A 19,266-nucleotide genomic window follows, 5' to 3' on the forward strand; every position below is an offset into this window, starting at 1 on the left:
ACTGAAACCCTGGTGCAGGATTAGTCACCTGCTGGTAACCTACCTTGTGTGTGTACCAATCTGTCTTTAGGTTACTGTCAGTGAGGGCAGGATCAAGGTCAACAATCAAGATTTCCTGTAGTTTTTCAGACCCAATGTTGGTTCACTACTTCCCAAAAGTGGTCCACTTCCTGTATGTATTTATTTAGGCCGGAAATGCGGTCTCTTTACCGTAATCCACCTGTGGATCAGTTCAGCTCAGTTTAGTTCCAAACTTAAGCCTGGGAAGTAGCACGATGCAAAGCGTTTTATAGCTTTTAGGACGCATTACATCGTCGAGTATGGCTGGTTTGAGGGAAGTCGGGATGGTGGGCGCAGCTTTGACTCTCACTGGTGGACTGGTGTATATCATTTGGAATTTGTTGTCTACAGGAAAAAAGAAGCCAGATAAAAAAGATGAATCCCCTCCGAAGCAAGAGAAAATACAAGACGTAAAGTCAGATATAACGGTGCAGGCACCAGTACTATCAGAGGTTGGCTTCATTTTTCTGTTATTTCTCAATTTAAGCACTCCCCTCCCTTGTGATATACTTGTCATCGCAATTGATGTTTTCGTGGTTGCCATTGGTTATGTGAGCGTCAAGAGCAGCACGGAATAAAGTAACGTTAACGTTTATGTTTATGGATTCACGCCGCCAGCAACAGTTCTCCCCTAGCAGCAATGTCAGTGTTGAAGTTTCCATAGCATATGTGAAATATATATAAATGCAATCTTTGAAGCCAAATCAAGTTGTAGCATTGTAGCCTGCACGCAAGTAACAATGAGACGCAGAGCAACATCGTTTCAAAGTTACCGTCGCCTCTACTTCCATCGGTTTCAAAGCGTTCTAACTGCGACTGTAGCGTGTCTCTGACTATCTAGGCTACTTTGCATTACGTTTGGTATTTGTTTCTTAATTGATGGTGTGTATTAGTAGCATGGCAAAAGATAATTTGTTCCTTTACTTTGGGGGTGGAAGACATCTCAATTTTACGGAAACATAGTTTCACCGGTTACTTTATTGTAGGTCTACTGAAGTGCATCAGTTGAATAAGCCACTCATTCTATTAAAAAGCGGCCTACTGAAGAGCTCCATAAAAGGTTATGTATATATCCTGGGACATACGCCGTGGCTTGTGATCGGCCATGGATGCCCATTACATTATGTGTCCCAGAAAATGGGGGGAACCCCATTCAGTTTTCCAGGCGAACAAGCCACACCTCCGATAATGCACGTCGTAAAGGTGCCCTGAAATAAATGTACATTTGTCATCTTACACAAATCTATATAAGAATTTTCTGTAGTTGCCTTAGGAATACTCCGTTTGCAACTCACAGTTTTCTGGTGGGAGCTAGGGTCTTGGACTGCAAAGCCCACTTCGTATGACCAGTGGCATCACCAGATCACTGCCATGATGTTATAAGCTATAACACACTCCTATCTGTGTGATATCTTGAATCTTGGGTTCAAAATATCAAGCTATGCTTAAATTAAGTGTAATAATGCTAAATCTATTGTTTCCCTCTTTTCTGTGATTCTCGATAGCATTGGTTGCATGTCAGTCTTGTAGGTTTGCATTGGTTTCTCAGCAGGTGGATGTCCTTCTATGCCCTTGTTCTAGTATACTTTTCAGTTCAGCAAAACATAGCAGCAACACTAACTATGACCCTGAACCACTTGACCACAGATGACTCTTCCGCCTCCTTCAAACTTCACAACCCCATGACTGTGGAATCACATTTTTTGCCTTCTGTTCCTCAGTTATTTACAACTAACCCTTTGTTTGTTTTTTAATTCACACACACACACACACACACAGCCAGCCAAGCCAAAGGGTACTTGGGTGCTCGTGCTCGGACTGGAGGGAGCTGGGAAGACGAGTGTGCTTCACTGCTTCGCCACCGGGTCTTTGGAACAGGATGTGACCCCAACGGAGGGCTTCAACGCCGTCTCGATCAATAAAGAGGACCTTCAGATAGAATTTTTAGAGAGTAAGTACAACTGATTTGTTGCAGAAACGGTTTTCGAAATGATCAGCTCAAATCATGAATGCAAATGCAGCAGTATTAAGACATATTTATTACATTTCTCTTTGGTGAAGTTGGGGGCACTGAGAACCTGCGAGCCTACTGGAAGATGTACCTGTCCAAGGCCCTGGTGATGATCTATGTGGTGGACTCCACGGACAAGGCCCGCTTTCCCCTCGCCAAAGAGCACCTGCACAAGATGCTCTCCACAAACCCCCTTCTGCCCTTAATGGTGCTGGCCAACAAACAGGTGAGTGAGTTTGCAGTTCATGTTGAGCTTTCCTGTCCTTTAGACAAGAACACTTTTGCAACATTGGAATCTGCCATTTAGTTTGGTATATTTGCTCAAAAAGCACACCCATTAAAGTTTGTGTCCTATGCACAGCCAGACAAGGTTTGCACAATAGCTGCTTACCACACTAAGTAGTATATTTTCCTCCCGCATCCTGCCTTATAATGGATTAGCACCCCGACCTTAACTCTCATCCAGGAATGCACAGAGAAAAGCCAGTTATGTTGGTTACTATCACTGTGAGAACATTCTTCAAATAACTCCCGAGGTTTATCTGTTCCATATTTTCTAGTGCAATTCTAGACTTCTCTGGGAGTAAACATTTAATGGGATTATCATAGCAGTGATATTTCATTTTTAGATTGAATTTAGTTATGTCAGTTTGGTCAGGCCACAAACAAACTAGGTATATCAGGTCAAGTCAAGTCAAGTCTTTTATTGTCAGATACACAGAACAACAGAGTTGGACTGGGCACTGAAATGCTTAGGACAGGACACCATACCACAATACCATAACCTAACAAGACATAACATAACATATAAACATAAAAACATATAAGTACTCCAACATGATATAACATAACATAACATAACTTAACAATAAGTACTGAACATAAGATAAACATATGAAGAGACAGGGTAGTAGACCTACTAGATAAACAATAAATATACAATATAGATACTAAACATAAATACACATACTAAACAGAAAAACATACCTACATGAGCTAAACTGAACATGAGTATATCCCAATATTAAGGCTGTGTCAGAAAAATAGACAAAAAAAAAAATGGAATATTCAGTCACGTTAGCGGACTGACTTAGCCCTTTGGTCCTTTTGGACACTGATGAGGTCATATGTCAGGGTACATCACAAGCTAATGACTTAACAGGTGCTAAAGTGCTTTTGAAATGTACCCACAGGATCTGGCTGGCGCCTGCAGCATCACTGACCTCCATGAAGCCCTGGATCTGGCAGCCGTGGGTGAAGAGCGGAAACTCTTCCTCATCGGCACGTCTGTGAAGAAGGGCGAGCCGCTGAGCTCCGGTGTTCAGGACGCCCGAGACTTGGTCATTCAGATGTTGGCACCTGACGACTAAATTTGGCAGTCATGTAAGCAGCCCACAAGCCTACATTTAACAGGGAGTTAGGCTATAGGTGTGTTACCTGGCAATCAGATAATGGTGACGAAGCAGTTTGACATTGTTTCGGAATTTAGTTTTGGTCGTTTGGATTTTGTTTGGAGTTGTAGAGTTGCGCCGCACAACAGGATAATAGTTTGTTATAAAAAGTAAAAATGATTCAGTTTGACTTTAATGTTGCCCAGTCGCAGGATGACCAAAACTGTGAGTTCAGCGACTCACTCTGGGATGAGGCGTCTTTCCTTCATATCATAAACAGTAATCCCTTAGTGATGAGGCATCTATCCTTCATATCATAGACAGTAATCCCTTAGGGTGCGAATCCATGACAGCGACGCAACCCGCTTCCATCGCTTTGAGTGGGCGTGTACTGTCGACCAAACGATGCCACAGTCCTACAATTTTCAAACCGTCAAAGGGTTTGCTTGGTCACTCAATGAACCTTTCGTTTTACCATATCCTCATACAAACAAGAGAATGTTTTTTTTCTGAATGCCAAAGGTGGCAAAACATGAAATAGTTAAAAAGGGAAGTGGTACCACGTGCCAACGTGTCATAGCAAGGCTGGTGTTGCATTCAAGGGAAAGCAGTATGTCTTCCGTTTCAAAGCTTTCATATTGGTTACTGTTACCTACTGTGGTCCATGGAGGGATATTTGTTTTGCAATTTGGCCATACAGGTACATTATGACAAACACTTTATGATCATTATTATTCATATTTTGTAACTGCTTGGTTTGTACTGTTAAGGGAAATATTGTATGTGTGTACATTTGGTATTTAAAAGGGACATGTACAATATTAAGTATGTCATAGTGAACTTACTCAGTGAGGTCTTTATGACACTGTAATACTCTACTTCAGATAATTCTTTGGAAAAATTCTACCTAAGAAAAAAGCATTCTAAGCTAAACATGCCAAAGCGCTCACCTTCAATCAATGTCTGTTTACACAAACATTGGACAATGTTGCTTCGCTCTGTTGTTGTTGTTTGGATGAGACTCTGTATTGGTTGTGTCTATGTTGCATTGGTTGATGGAGTTATATTGCTTAAATGAACAGCTTCATCTCCACTGTGCACTACTCTGTCATCCAAAGTTAAAAAAATTCATACATTGAAAAAATGTAAAATACAGAAAATACAGTTTTGTATCCTTTCCCTAAAGATAAGGTATTTTTTTAATTTTTAAACCAGAACTATATAACATTCTGAATGTTGTGTGGAGGGTTCTGTTGTTGGTATTTGTGGTACATTATATTGTTGTGTTTATAAATAAACAAAATGTTTAGTTTTGCTGAACTCCAGTCACATTTTATTTCATAACATCTCTGCACTTTCAGTACATTGGTAGTTTCTCTGCATCTGACGGCACTCCTGAGGACCTCCTTGTCTATTCATTTTGCATGTCCAAAATATTTATGTGTCTGAAATGCTTCCAGCAACATAAGAGCTATATCTCTTCTTAGTTAGAGGTATCACATTGCTCAAGACTTCCTGCGTCGGAAGTCATATGGTGAAGAGCACTATGTCACCTTGAATAGCCCTCAGACTCTGGTTTCAGTCTGCTGTTCTAAAGTAGACAAGCCATGTGATGTGTTGCCATGGACGCTGGGTGCCCTGGCGACGCTAGGAAATCTATTGTTACATAGTCTCTGTCCGGTATTCCATTGACCACACAGCCTTGTGGTTATAAGGTTTGGAGAGGCAGGTACGGCTTTATACTTTCTACAATATTTAGTCACAGAATGTTTGCATATTAAATTGTTCTGTGCATATACAATATAAATGAAAAGTAGCACAATATAGATTTGTCATAGGCCTTTGTCATATAATGTTGCCTTTTCAAATTAATAATGTTTTACATACAGGTAGACTTAACAGAAGTCATTTGTAGGAATGATTGACAACATTTCTACCTTTCTATTGTAAACTGTCAGGATCCTCCTTTTTAAGTGTCAGTATTCAAATGAACCATGGCTCACTTCAGTAGAGTTCTGGAACTTTCCCAACCCAAAGACTCTAAAACAATTTGGATCACCATTCCATGGTATGTTCCTTTAAATATGCTTTGGATTTCTTTAAATACCGGTGTGCATTTATTCATTTGTGTAGAGGAGTCCATGGCCTTTAAATCACCTCATGTCGACTTTGTGTAAGTAATCTTGTGTGAATTTGTCACAAGTGAGCAAGCCATTTTATTATCTTAACAGGTATGTGCGATGGGGCAACCAAGAGCCAATATGGCCAGTGTCCTTCAATGCTCTGAATGCAGCACCCACAGCGAGACTCTCAGCACTGGCACAGCCCAAGAAAGACTTTTCGGGATTAAACAGACTTCATCGGACCAGGTAATGGGTGTGTATGTGCAGTATGTGTGAGTGTGTGCAGTATGTGTGTGAGTGTATATTCATGGTACATTAAATATTTTGCATAGTGCAGTTTGAAACTCGCTTTGGACAAAAGTGTAAGCTAAATACCTTACATTTACATTTAGTCATTTAGCACATGATTTGTATCCAAACCTTAACTATACCTATATTATTATGTAATTGAATGCATCATGAATAAAAATGGCCATATGTGGATGTCAGTATATGTTATTAGAAAAGGTCTGGGGCCAATAAGGAAACAAACCTCACATCAACTTTTAAAATAATGATCATTGCAATGCTTTATGAAATGTTCCCAATTCCAGAGAGAGGCAGATACTTCTTTGCTCTCTCTCTGTTACTTCATCAGTAAATGGTGAGACAGAAGGAGGCTACCATGTGCATTGAATAATGTATTAATAAATGAAGAAAAATAAATGAGGCTGCTCGTTCCTCATTACTGTAAACTAGACATGCTAAGACAGATGTTCAAATAGCAATGCCACTGGTGAGAGAGCTGTGTACAGCACCCAAAGCTTTTTTGTATAATGAGTGTAACCATTAACATGCAACCGGCATCAATTGACAGCATCTCTGTATTAATAGTGTCAGTATAATATGCAAACAGCTGTGATGTTTATAGTCTTTTACTTCAGAGTTTCCTGTAGTTGAGGAATGTGTCATCAACAGAAGCTCCAGCACGTACAGTATGTGTTTGAAAGGTTGCTTGAAGTATGTTTAAGTTGTTTTATCCTAAGGCTAGACAGTGTGGCAAAGATTCAGAGAAGTCATACACCAGGTAGAGAACTCAAAATTGTATTCAAATATAATCATTCAGTAGAGGCATCTGTCCTCCAGTCTTAAGACATTCTTGTGCTCCAATCTCTCCTTTTTTATAGAAGCAAAGAGGAAGAGCATCTCCCCCCTAGGAGGATGTTGCGTTCTTCCTGCAAGGCGGCCCAGTACGAACACATTGTCCACCTATCAACACCCAAGAGGAGATCCACCAGCTCCCAGGAAATTAGGTACGGGGGTTGTGCCGTGGAAATGTGCTTCTTATCCTGCTGACAAAATACAGCCAAATCATTTCAAAGCGACTGGGCAGGGTCATGTCTAAATTTAACCCCAACAGAGTAGGAAGCCAATATTTTGACATCTGTTATTTCAGTAGCTAGTAGGGGGAGTGAGGACTGACTGCCAAGACAATAGGCTCCATTGTCTAAGGCACATGCCCCCGGAGACGTTTGCAGACTGCCTCGGAAGTCTTTTTATAAATCTGAAATCACCACTCTGCGTATTTGGACTCGGGTTTCACAGGGACAAGCTCGGGGTCCTCGTAGCCCACCAGAGGCTGGGTTAGTGGTCAGATGGAGCTCTCGTAGCCCACCAGAGGCTGGGTTAGTGGTCAGATGGAGCTCTCGTAGCCCACCAGAGGCTGGGTTAGTGGTCAGATGGAGCTCTCGTAGCCCACCAGAGGCTGGGTTAGTGGTCAGATGGAGCTCTCGTAGCCCACCAGAGGCTGGGTTAGTGGTCAGATGGAGCCGTAGAGGTTCAGCAGCAACAGAATCGTGTACCCCACCATGGAAATGGTGGTAGACCGTTGCAGGAACAGCAACCTCAGACTTCTCTTTTGTGACACCCCCCCCCCCCCACACACACACACACACACACAAACACACAGGTATCCTCACACAACCTGGTGTGAGCACAGCTGTCCGATCTGGCACTTCGACCCCAAAGTCAAGACTGCTTACGTCTCGCCACGCCTCAGACAGCTGGCCAGTCCCAAAACCAACCATCCTAGTTTCCAGAGCAACAAGGTGAGACAACCCTCGCTGTGAGCGGAGCTCTATTTATGACCTGGAAGTGCACACCATGCAAACAGCAACGATAACAATGAGGATGTGACTTCCTTAAACATAGTCTTACTGTGACAGGTACTTTGGTTAAGTGTCACTCACAGAACATGTGTGTTTATAAAAGACATGCACTGTGTCAGAGTGTGTCTGTGTTTGGTGTTCTGTTAGACCGTGGAGACACACATCTCGCAGACGGCTAAAAGTGCACAGACCACATCGAGGCTGGATCTGCTGGCTTTGGCCAGAAAAAGAGAGGATACGATGTTCTATGACAGAGGACATCAAGAGCAGCCTATTTGGCTGGTAAGTGACAAAAATAAGAGGATTCATGACAAGGAAAATGTTTGTCTTTTTTTCCCCTGGTTTGACATTAAGTCTGAATATACGTATAACGTATAACTGAATATGGATGTTTCATTTTGGAAGACCTAATGGGTGGTGTTGCCGACATCTGACGCTAGACTCCTTTAAAGCTGGACTTAAAACTTTATTATTCAGGAAGGCATTTTTGGCCTTGTGTTAAATGTTATGCTTATGTTAACAATTACATTTTAATTTGAATTTGATTGTATTATTATAGTTAGTCTCTAATATGTAGGCACTCTGAGATTCTTTTGAATGAAAAGTGCATTAAAAATAAAATTAATTATTATTATTATTATCTGCAGGTGTCGAAGGGTGCAATGAAAGCCAAGGCCAGTCCTCGGATCACAGAGCTGTCATTGCCCAAACTGCTATCCAAGGGCTACCTTCCTCCAAAGGACGTAATAATGGACGCCTTGTGAAGAGCACTTGTACTATCAAAATGCAAAAAAGAAAACAGAGAAAAAGGGTGTGGTTAAAGAGTGAAATAAAAGCTCTCTGAGAAGAGTACAAAGAACAGTCTGAAGTGTCTCCCTTCACATCCATAAAACATGAGGACCTCCAGGATAGCACTGTCGTTCTTTTCTTCTCTGCTTTTGTAATCTGGTCCCTCAGACTTTTACTTGGAGCTCTCCTTCCTGTCTTGTCAAAGGAAACTGATGTATTACATTGTCTTTAGCATGCAGCCAAACCAATGGGGGCGCGCTTACCGCCAGTGATGTTTTCCCATTCATTACCTTTGAGTATTACTCTCCGAAAGAGACTGCTACAATCCCTCAAATCTGTGAACGAGATACTATAAAACGATCTGCTTTGCGGTCCTTTTAAGCTGTCTTGTCCAGTTGTTGCTGGTTCAGTTGATCAAGGCTGTACGATAACATTACAACACTGGATTCAAAGCGGCATTTTCCAAAACGCCTATTCACTCCCTCTGTTAGACCCATTGTTGCTTGCTGACTTTAAAGGCTGTCTGAAGTTCAAGAGCCTTTGCCTCCGGAGGTTACAGTCTGAACTCCAATCCCGCTGTAATCCAGGTTTCACTGGCAGTGCATGTGAACAGTAGGTGGATGGCGGAGGCCGTGCATCGAAGGGTTGATAGGATTTAGATCCCCACAGGAGATGGACTGTGGGTGTGCTGTGTTATGCTGTTTGGGGGCAGGAGGAACAGGAGGTGGACTGTGGCTGTGCTGTGTTATGCTGTTTGGGGGCAGGGGGAACTGCTGGCTGGAGGGATCCAGGAAAGGATTGGCCGCAAGGGCCAGACCTTGATAAAAATCCGGCACCAAACCCTATTGCCACAGTAATCTGGTCTTGTCTGTATCATGTATTTACCACCAGATGTATGTACACATATGTCCAGTGACCAAATGCTGGCTGTGTATTGCCCCTGTTGCTTCCTTTCCCCTTCTGCCACACTACCCTTCCCCTTCCCCCCTTCCCCCCGTCCCACCTTCCTGTCTCCACCCGGCCGACCTCAAGCAGATGGGTCCCCCCTTATGTGCCGTGGTTCTGCTCAAGGTTTCTTCCTGCCTAACAGGGAGTTTTTTCTTGCCCCTGTTGCCGTTGTGCATGCACTAAGGGGGTTCAGGCTCTGGGCTCTGTTAAGCGCCGAGAGGCAATTGTATTGTTATGGCGCTATACAAATAAAATTGAATTGAATTGAATTGATTTAATCCGGGATCAGCCAATAATGATCATGACCTGCGCTAAGGTTCATCATGCCCCAACTGGTCAGTGGTATTGGTGGACATTGTCACAGTCAGATATTTAAACACAAGCGGTTCAGTAATCAGTAACCACAGCGTGGATATGTACTAGTGTTTCCATGGGAAGTGCTCCCATGGGGCTTTTGCCCATGAAGGGGTTCACTGGTTATGTAGCACTTACCGTAACAGCAGTTTGCGACATCAACAGCGCACCAAGAGGGAGGCCCGTCACAGCTTTGGTTTTGGTGGAAGCGCATTAACAAACAGGTATGATGGAAATGATCAACATATTGCTATTGACTTCTTTGTTTTTAGCCTGTACATACAGTAAATGCTAGTAAAAATGCTTAGTTTACGTAGAGTGAATGGTACTCAAAAGCTCCACATCACTTCCGTCTGATCAAACTGGCCATAATAACAAATGGTTTGGAATCCAAGGGGGGAGGAGATGTCCTAAGTTCCTGTTTTCCAATCTAATCTGTGCACCAGATGGTTTTCCTGTGTTCCACAATCCATGCAAATTCCCATGTAAATACATTTCCTATTACCAAATGGAAATTTGCACTGGCCTTATGCCTTCAAAGCAAAAACCCACTCATGTGTTTAGGAGACAATCATCTTCAATTATGGAAGAGAGCTCCGTACATTTTTGTTGACTGGTTTCTTCGGAAGCGAATGAGTCATGAGAGCCCTCGCTAGCCCAAGGAGTCCTCCTGTTTGGAAACAGTCGCCTCTGCTGCCAAAAGTTCAATAAAGTTAACCAGTCTGTGAGTGAGAGTCAACTGTAATGTGGATCAGTGACCACAGCATGGCATGTTTTGCTAGTCCCGCTTCAGCTCTTGAATCAAGTTAACAGAAAAAGGGTCTTCAGTGACCGTCTGCTCTAAGCAGCAGCAGAGATATCCCAACGGACTGGTTAGTCAGTTAATTTGCTCTCCGCCTTCCTTAAATCGCAGGGTGACAAATTCCTTGGATGTCTGCGGATTTCGCCGTGGCAACAGACAATCCCCTTGCCCATTATAATTCTGTACACAAAACCATGAGTCTGTCAGCCTGGAGGCCCATTTACTGCAATGAACTCCAGTTCACCCGTGATAACACTAGGCTAATGACACAACGTTAAGCATGTTTTGAAAACAATTTATTCTTTTTTTAAGTACTAGGCATCAACAGCTGAGGTCTTTTGGGTGAAGGGTTATTTGTTTTGTTTATGTGTTGTTGGTGCTATGCAGTTCCCATGACTGTCATCATTATGCAAATCAATGTGAGTAAGGAGTGTGTCAAGCACTCAGTGTTAGAAGTGCACGGGGACAAACACTGACACACCCAACAGAGAAGCTCAAGAATTTTCATCAGTTGCTTCTGGTTTGAATTTTTTCTCTTTTTTTAATTTGCAGCAGGGAACACAGCTGCATCTGGGCACATGACGTTTTTTTCCCCTTTAACTCTGAAAGCATATTTACCAGCCAGTTGGGCAACAGTCCTTTTAGGCTCTCTCTAACAACACTCCCTTCATTGGGGTTTCTTTAAAAGTAAACATGTTTGTTTTACCTCACACCCCAGTCAAACGGGAAGAAGAAAAAGACACATGTACCTGTGTTGAGAGCATACCACAGTAACAAGCTTGTGAGAAGTTTTTCCATCTTTACATTTCTCAGAACAAGAAATATTGGTTGGTTGGGTGTGTAGCTGCCAAATGTGAGGACCTGCCTGATGTGAGTCCGCATGCGCAAACTTTGCGACACTATTGTAGTACAACGAGCCAGGTAATGCTGGTGGTGTAGGCTACAGCATGAAGTGGAATGACAAGAGCATTTGTTTACGTTTGAAATCCACCAAGGTTTATGATGTTAAGCTTCATGTTTATTGAATTATTAGGGAATGACAAGCGCATTTGTTTACGTTTGAAATCCACCAAGGTTTATGATGTTAAGCTTCATGTTTATTGAATTATTAGTTAAGCAGTGCATTCATTAGCCTACTAGTAACAGTAATACAACATAGCCCCATATGTTGACACTGAGCCTTATGCTGTAAACCGTTGACAAAATTATAAAACACTACGTTAAATAAACCTACATTATGCGTTAAGAGAAGCCAGATACGTTGATATTAAACCATGTATGAGCATGCACGTCTTGGATAGTTTGCTCCTGAGCCTTCTGCCGTAAACCGTTTGTGTTTGCGCATGCGGACTCACATCAGGCAGCGGCGGACTCACATCAGGCAGGGTCCTCACATTTGGCAGCGACAGGGTGTCTAGGGCTCATTCAGCTTGGAGTTTTTGTGTATTCTGGCACCCAATGTTTCATTGTTGGCTTCTCTGTTGCTTCTTTCCTTAATCTTTCAATTCTATTCGTACACCGTCAGTTTCCCACTGCTTCTTTTATTGATCCACATCATACCCATAGTGTTCCTGATCAATTGTCTCTCTTTCCTTTGCCTTTGAACAGTGCTGCCCTTATTGGCCTAGTTTGGTACTTAACCCAGAGTTACTGTAACCGTCAAAATAAAAGGTATCCCTCAACTACTTTAGACTCCCACCCCCTCATCTACCCCCCCCCCCCCCTTCCTCCCCGATACACACACACGCACACACACACACCCACGCACACACACACACACAGAGAAAGAGAGAGACAATGTGCTTGTGTGTCAATTTTCAAACCACCCATCAGAAATCCATAAAACAAATAGAAAGACTGAATATATTTTATTTATGTAAACGTAATATTAGCACAAAACAAATCTAAATAAAATAACACAACACAAATGTGACTAACGTACACTTCACATTTAGCATATTCGACTCTGATATAAAACATTTCGGTGTGGGGGGGGGGGGGGGTACGCTTCTTGGCAGCAAAGGCCAGATAGACGCCGTCCCGGAGACGGTGGGGAAGATGGAGACAGAAGAGATGGGGGCTGTCCCGGAGACGGTGGAGGAGATGGAGACAGAAGAGATGGGGCTCTTTCTTGGTAAAGGAAGGAGGATTCCTGTTCCTCAGTCCTTAACTGATCCCAGCTCAGCTGGCAGTCCCTCCGCCTGCCTCCACAGGGCATTGCGTAGCCTGAACCACTTCTGCAAGAGATAAGTCATAGGCGGGAAATCAGTGAAAGGTTGAGGCCCTCAAGCTGTTTGAACTCTTAGAACCCTGGGATATTTAACTCTTAGAACCCTGGGATATTTAACTCTTAGAACCCTGGGATATTTAACTCTTAGAACCCTGGGATATTTAACTCTTAGAACCCTAGGATATTTAACTCTTAGAACCCTGGGATATTTAACTCTTAGAACCCTGGGATATTTAACTCTTAGAACCCTAGGATATTTAACTCTTAGAACCCTGGGATATCAGTTCACTACCTTTACTCCTTGGTGTCTATCTGGGTCATTACAAGAGGAGGCCATCCTTGCTATGGCTGTTGTTTTTAGGACAGTCTGGGCTATACAGATCTGTAATCATTAGGTATGTCATTATATGGTGAGGAATTACATCAAGACTAATGGGTGTGGAGATGGACGCAGAGATGGAAGCAGTTTATGACTGTGGTGAAAAAAGCACACTTTGATGCATAAACTAGCCGTGTGGTTTAATTTCATATGTGATTCAAGTGGAGGCAACGAGATATTCACAAGATATTCTCTCAAGAGCAAGGGTCGTGAGTTTTGCAAGTTTGCTTGACACAAACTACATCCAGTGGGTGCTGAGAGTTAAATACATTTTTATCATATTACAAGCAAGTCTCGTGGGAAGAAATGTCTGGTTAAAAAAAGCATGCAGTGAATGCCCTGGCAGTGTGGTATCAATAGCAGACCCAAATTCTAGAGATATATATGAAAGGCACGTCTGTTTAAATAATTTTGGTATTAAGTCTGGAGCTCTCTCGTTTTGTTGATATGACTGAAACCACATTGCACAGCTGAAAAGAAGAATTAAGTAAGTGTTTTGCGTTATTTTATGTGCAGACATCACCCTGATTTAGGCAGATCTCTTGTGGCTGATGGTTGCATATTGAATGGGACTGAGACCCTGGCAACAGCAGGCCCTGACGCTGCTTAAGGGCTCCTGTCAACCCAAACACCTCGTTTGAGAACTCCGTGCTAAACAACGGGCCACGGCTAAAGGAGAAAAACACTCTGCGAGGGCACAGTGGCCCCTCTGTGGCTAGGGAACAGAAGCAGTACTCTGTCAAAGGAAGAAAGAAAGAGGGAGAGAGAGAGGGGGAGAGGGAGAGGGAGGGAGAAGAAAAACAGACTAAATGTGAAAAAGCCAAAGAGAGGGCGTGCCAGTGGGGTGTGTCTACAGCCTTAAGCTAATGTCACACACACACTACTTTCCCTTAGATTTGCATTGGGTATATGATACTGAGAAAATCTGTATGAAATCTGTATGAAAATGAGGTATGAGAATTCTTGTCCTGCATCTGTGTCTGTCTGCTGTGTAGGTGTCTGTCCTGACCATCCTGAATCATTTGTTTCCCTCAATTCTGCGCAGCCCTGCTCTTAAAACTGGTGTCCGAGTATACCTGCATTAAACATCCATGCCTTTCTCAAGACCCTCATTGGTGCAAATGGCAGTTGCCTGAGTTGGTTGTACCAAGCACCATCACTGGGTGCCAGTGAACTTAGACCTCTTAATAGTCCCTGAAACATTTTGCGACAAAATCATTTAGGTTTTGGTTTACTGTTGATGTTGATAAGGCTTTGCAGTATAGAGACTTCTTCAAAATGAGGTTGACATTTTTAGTTTTTTTCTTCAAACCGACACTTATTGTGTGCTCTTATCGTAACGCAGGGCAACCAGAGCTGGGTGCTGTACACATCATGACCCTCTCTGCCTGCTTTTCTATGGATGGTAAATTAAATGTACAGATTCCTGCACCTTTATTCTTGGGTTACACTTTTCTTGAACAAATGAAACTGCAACACGCACAGAACAAGGAGAAAAAATAAATCTGAAAGAGGCTGTGTGATTCACACCTCAAACACTTTGTATCAGGCACATCTAACCTGTCTCATAAATAAATAACATAGATGTTGTGACAAGAGGCAGTTATTATTTGTTTGATCCCCAGCGCACACCAGGCAGCAGTGATGAGTGTGTTTTGGAGCGCTTGAAATGAATCATCTGGGACATCCTCTTAGATTCTTAGTTTGTGCACAACTGCCCAAATGACAAGCTCTCAGAGAGTAAGGCCTTATGACTCACAACATGAAGTCTCTGGACACTGTTGGACTGCTCATGATGCTCAGATCTGAGTCATAACAAGCCCTCACCTTTAAGGTTGAACCCTCACTGTTCAGACTTGTTTTTATCCAACACTAGTAACCATAGACAACGGTAGCAGTGAATCAAGCCTCTTACCAAGCTGAGCTAGCAGGCTCTTTGGCAGAGCCCAGGAACTCTAGCTCACCCTAAGCTCTATTGCCCAGTTTAAATTGGCCAGGCATCTCCCACCTTTGTGCATTCACAATGGACATACTCGTGGTCTCTCTCTCACTATTGAGGAGCATGATCTGGCTAAACCGGTTTGTTCCCCGTGTGTCACCTCCCTGTTCACTCGTACATTTGTTTCCAGATGCTTCCATACCCCGGTATTCAAACAAAGTGGAACACACACTCTGCTCCAGGCCATCGGCTGGATACATTGTGCACACACACACACACACACACACACACACACACACACACACACACACAGGGGGTGGATGCATTGTGCACACACACACACACACACACACACACACACACACACACACACACACACAGGGGGTGGATGCATTGTTCACACACAGCAGCACCACGCTCTAGAATTTGCCTTGGAAATATATTCATACCTATTCTTTGGTGGCTGTTACAGGATCATTTGCAATGTGTCATCTTGTCAGCAACACCCAGTACATATTGATACCCTAACCCTAACCCTAACCCAGTACATATTGATACCCTAACCCTAACCCAGTACATATTGATACCCTAACCCTAACCCTAACCCAGTACATATTGATACCCTAACCCTAACCCTAACCCAGTACATATTGATGTATAAACAACTAGTTCAGACTTTACACATATGCAGGTCCACCAAGGCAGAAATTAATATTTGGACAATTCTTCATGTGGAGATTTTATTTCAACTTCATCTTAACCACTGAGTTAGATCATAGGCCTTAACAGTAATATAGTGTTGTGAGTCAACACTTCATTAGAAGGCTTTGTAGACTATATGTTTTGTATTGAATACTGTACATCACATCTGTTGGTGCTGCTCGGTGATCTAATGCGTCTGTGGAAATGGACCATAGAGTCCTGATGTGATAACCAACTGGTAAAGGTGTGGCACATATGACTCAGTTGAGCGCACACTCCCAACATTACCTCCACTTAGGCATGTGACACTACAGATGACTCACCACATCACAACAAACACTGTTTATGTCCTATGTCAGGTTATGTTGACAAATTAGCCGGCGACAACTTTGTCACCTTGTTATTTTGGAAACATCGCGGTGGGAATGGCATGAGAACTGCGAGGCAGAAGAGACGCCTCTTGGTGTGCGTGCTTAAGCGTGACCGGTGGTAAACGCACGCGACTCCCTCGCTGTCTCTGTTGACATCGACGTCAGAATGGCAGAGAAACAGTGGCGCTCAGCCTGTCATTCGTCTGACTGCCTAACTGTAATACGTTCTATTTATCTTTTTTATCTGGTAGATTCTCTTTATATGTCTACAATACCCAAACGATTCATCAGCCTTCCCTGGCAGGGTAGGAGAGGTTCTGAAACACACATAGTGTTTGTTCAGTGGTGCAGAATAGAGTTTTCTGTGAGGCACTGCAGAACTCTCAATGCATTAGTGACACGAAATATGTCACCACCACATTTGGGAGATCAGTTTTAATTAGTTGTGAGTAAAGTGGACAAACATGACCAACACTAGGAAAAAAACTGCTTGGCTACTTGCAAATAAGTCTCGGTCCATACGGTCTATCACCGAAATGTCTAATGAAAGTGTCGCATAGACATATTTGAAACAGAGGCTTCAGGAAACATCACTGAAAATAACAAAACATCAGAGAGCGAATTTTTCTGAATATAGCCCACAGGTTCCCGCCTTAACAACACAAATACCTAACTAAACGATACTGAAATGTGGTAGTTCACTCACCGCGGTTTCTTCCTCGGACAAGCCGCACTCTGCTGCAATCAGCATGAGCGTCGTCTCATCTGGATGCTTGGTGACTTTAGTGAAATTCTCCTCCAAAACTTTGATCTGATCATCTGCGAGTTCTAAACCAATGCCTATATCTGAAGCCATATTTCCTCTCTGGTATTCTTTCTAGAAGTGTACTGGTTTAAGCTGTAATCGGTACTTGATTGAAGCAGCAGATCGCACTCAGTCGAAGTTCACATGCAAATGATGACCAGAGTTTGCAAGTAAACAACCGCGTCCACGAGGAAATGATGTGGAAAAGAGCAAATAGAAAGTCGCCAAGCAGTGGCAGCCGGTAGCCAACGAAATAAGCTGAAAAGTAGTAGGGTGAGTCCTTCTCAGCGTGGACCGTGTGAAAGATCAGCGCTGCAAATAAACGTTGGTGGGTGTGTGTATGGAGAGGGGAGGGGGGTGACACAGTAACCACCCATTTCCACTAAACAGAAACGTCAGTTAAACTTTACGCAACATCATATGCACATGTAGTTTTTAGCGTGTAAGCAAAACAGCCAAGGAAGAGATAAATCAATGTTCCTTAAGGGATTAGATAAACTTTCTTACTACTAAAACCCCCTCAGCGTTTTGACTGTTACCTGTCAGCCTGCTGTTGTCAACTGCCACAAATGCTCATACTTGTTGTTGACATTATGAGTGTGCTGCGGTGAAAGATGAACAGCGATAGGTATACTAACGTCTGACATCCTGTACAATTCTTTGTTATTCTTGTGCCAGCTATTCATCGGAAATCAGAAACATATTGTCAGTCAGTATTCAGTAAGCAGTCGGCTTATTCTTCACTTAACCTATGAGCTACCAGCTACCACAGATAATTTCTTGAATATCTAAATTCTAAGGTTGAAAGGGACTTATCTCTTCTGTCGGCAGTAATTGCCTGTATTAGCAGTGCAAAGTTCTCTTAACCCATTGTCAGATTGTTGTACCACATTGTGTAATGCCATGTGAGATGATTACAATAAAACAAGTTCTGCAAGTCTCGAGTAAAATGTTTTGTTATGTAAAAGGTAATAATGTTGGTGGTAAACCATTGCCATTTGCGGAAGTCAGATAAAGGTCATGCCATTTACCCGAGCAGTTTCAATCATGTTTATTGAGTTTGTACAATGTCTCCTGATGCAATTTGATTGAGCATCACTGCGACTGTTTCAATTCAGTCTTATGTTTGTCTTGTGATGTTTGACATGGTGTTTACAGTGAATTGAATTCATTTCAGAAAAACGTATAGATCGTTTAAGTCTTCTCTGCAACCGGACCCACTATTGTCTCACCATAACATACCAATTTAATTTGTTTTATAACGTGAAAGAACAGAAGAGTTGTATTAAGATAGTAGCCTAACATTATGTATTGTGCCATTCAGTGAGCTTGGGTATAAACATATAGCATTCAATGAGCCTGTGTTTCCCACAGTACCTACAGTATATTTTTATTTAATATATTTGTATATTCATTCCAACCTCTCCGAAATTATATAACCATATTCCCATACATATTTGTTATCACATTTTAATAACTAGATATATTAGTATTAGAGTGTTGCCACTTGAAAATACATTTTAAGAAGCAATAAATATTAAAGTGCACAATCCATCTTCAGAACAGCAGCTGACAGAGTAATTACAGCTCTTTGGCATGGTAAATGCACCCTCTTGTAGTAATGACTACAAATATGGGTATATCGTATATGTCAATCCAAAACATGCTGAAGACCACATAATCTGAACCTCACCTGCTGGACCTCTAGAAACATATTTGGAGTTAGAGGCACAAACAATTCTCATCACCCCATGTTTTTGTGTTTCAAATGCGTCTGTAATTGTAGACATGAACCCCTACCCATACTACCCCAAAAATCTGCCCTGCCATTTTGTGTCTGACGGGCCACAGTCATGTTCCAGTGTTACAGTGTAGGCTACCCACTGTAGGCCTACCATAACACCACACCACACAGCTCTGCAGTAATTAAGTGGACAGTACAAGAGGAAGATGTAAGATTTGGAATAGCCCCATGAGGTTATTTTATGAGGGCGTTAGATTAAAGACAACCGAGAATTAACATGGTTAATCATTATCATCCAGCATTTTTGGGTGAGAAAGATGTATCAATAATATGCATTATTTAAATAATGCTACAGTGGTAATGGACCCTGGAATTCTAAATATTCTCCAGTGTCACTTTAGATTAAACTAAATAATCAGAGATAAGAATGTGTAGGTTCACCCCCAGCTCTGAGCCTATCTCCATCCACTG

At 42.4% G+C, this 19,266-nt stretch overlaps 2 protein-coding genes and 1 long non-coding RNA gene across 3 annotated transcripts; 2 read left to right on the plus strand and 1 right to left on the minus strand.

Annotated features, from left to right (window-relative positions):
* The first annotated feature begins 265 nt into the window (after positions 1-265).
* Positions 266-4,776, plus strand: arl9 (ADP-ribosylation factor-like 9). The gene is made up of 4 exons (XM_080841264.1): positions 266-512; positions 1,840-2,011; positions 2,122-2,297; positions 3,265-4,776. The coding sequence occupies exons 1-4, from the start codon at positions 321-323 to the stop codon at positions 3,439-3,441; spliced, it is 717 nt and encodes a 238-aa protein (XP_080697390.1). The 5' UTR covers positions 266-320; the 3' UTR covers positions 3,442-4,776.
* A 690-nt stretch (positions 4,777-5,466) lies between these two features.
* LOC308367272 lies at positions 5,467-8,500 on the plus strand. Its single transcript, XR_013968707.1, has 5 exons — positions 5,467-5,831; positions 6,752-6,877; positions 7,534-7,672; positions 7,880-8,014; positions 8,380-8,500. It is a non-coding gene; the product is annotated as an uncharacterized lncRNA (long non-coding RNA).
* Positions 8,501-12,522: 4,022 nt separating this feature from the next.
* hopx (HOP homeobox) lies at positions 12,523-17,335 on the minus strand. Its single transcript, XM_080841377.1, has 2 exons — positions 16,953-17,335; positions 12,523-12,862 (listed from the first exon to the last, which is right to left on the minus strand). The coding sequence occupies exons 1-2, from the start codon at positions 17,100-17,102 to the stop codon at positions 12,785-12,787; spliced, it is 228 nt and encodes a 75-aa protein (XP_080697503.1). The 5' UTR covers positions 17,103-17,335; the 3' UTR covers positions 12,523-12,784.
* Between the last annotated feature and the right edge of the window lie 1,931 nt (positions 17,336-19,266).

This window comes from Sprattus sprattus (genome assembly GCF_963457725.1).
Source record: "Sprattus sprattus genome assembly, chromosome: 6".
NCBI classification, from domain to species: domain Eukaryota; kingdom Metazoa; phylum Chordata; class Actinopteri; order Clupeiformes; family Clupeidae; genus Sprattus; species Sprattus sprattus.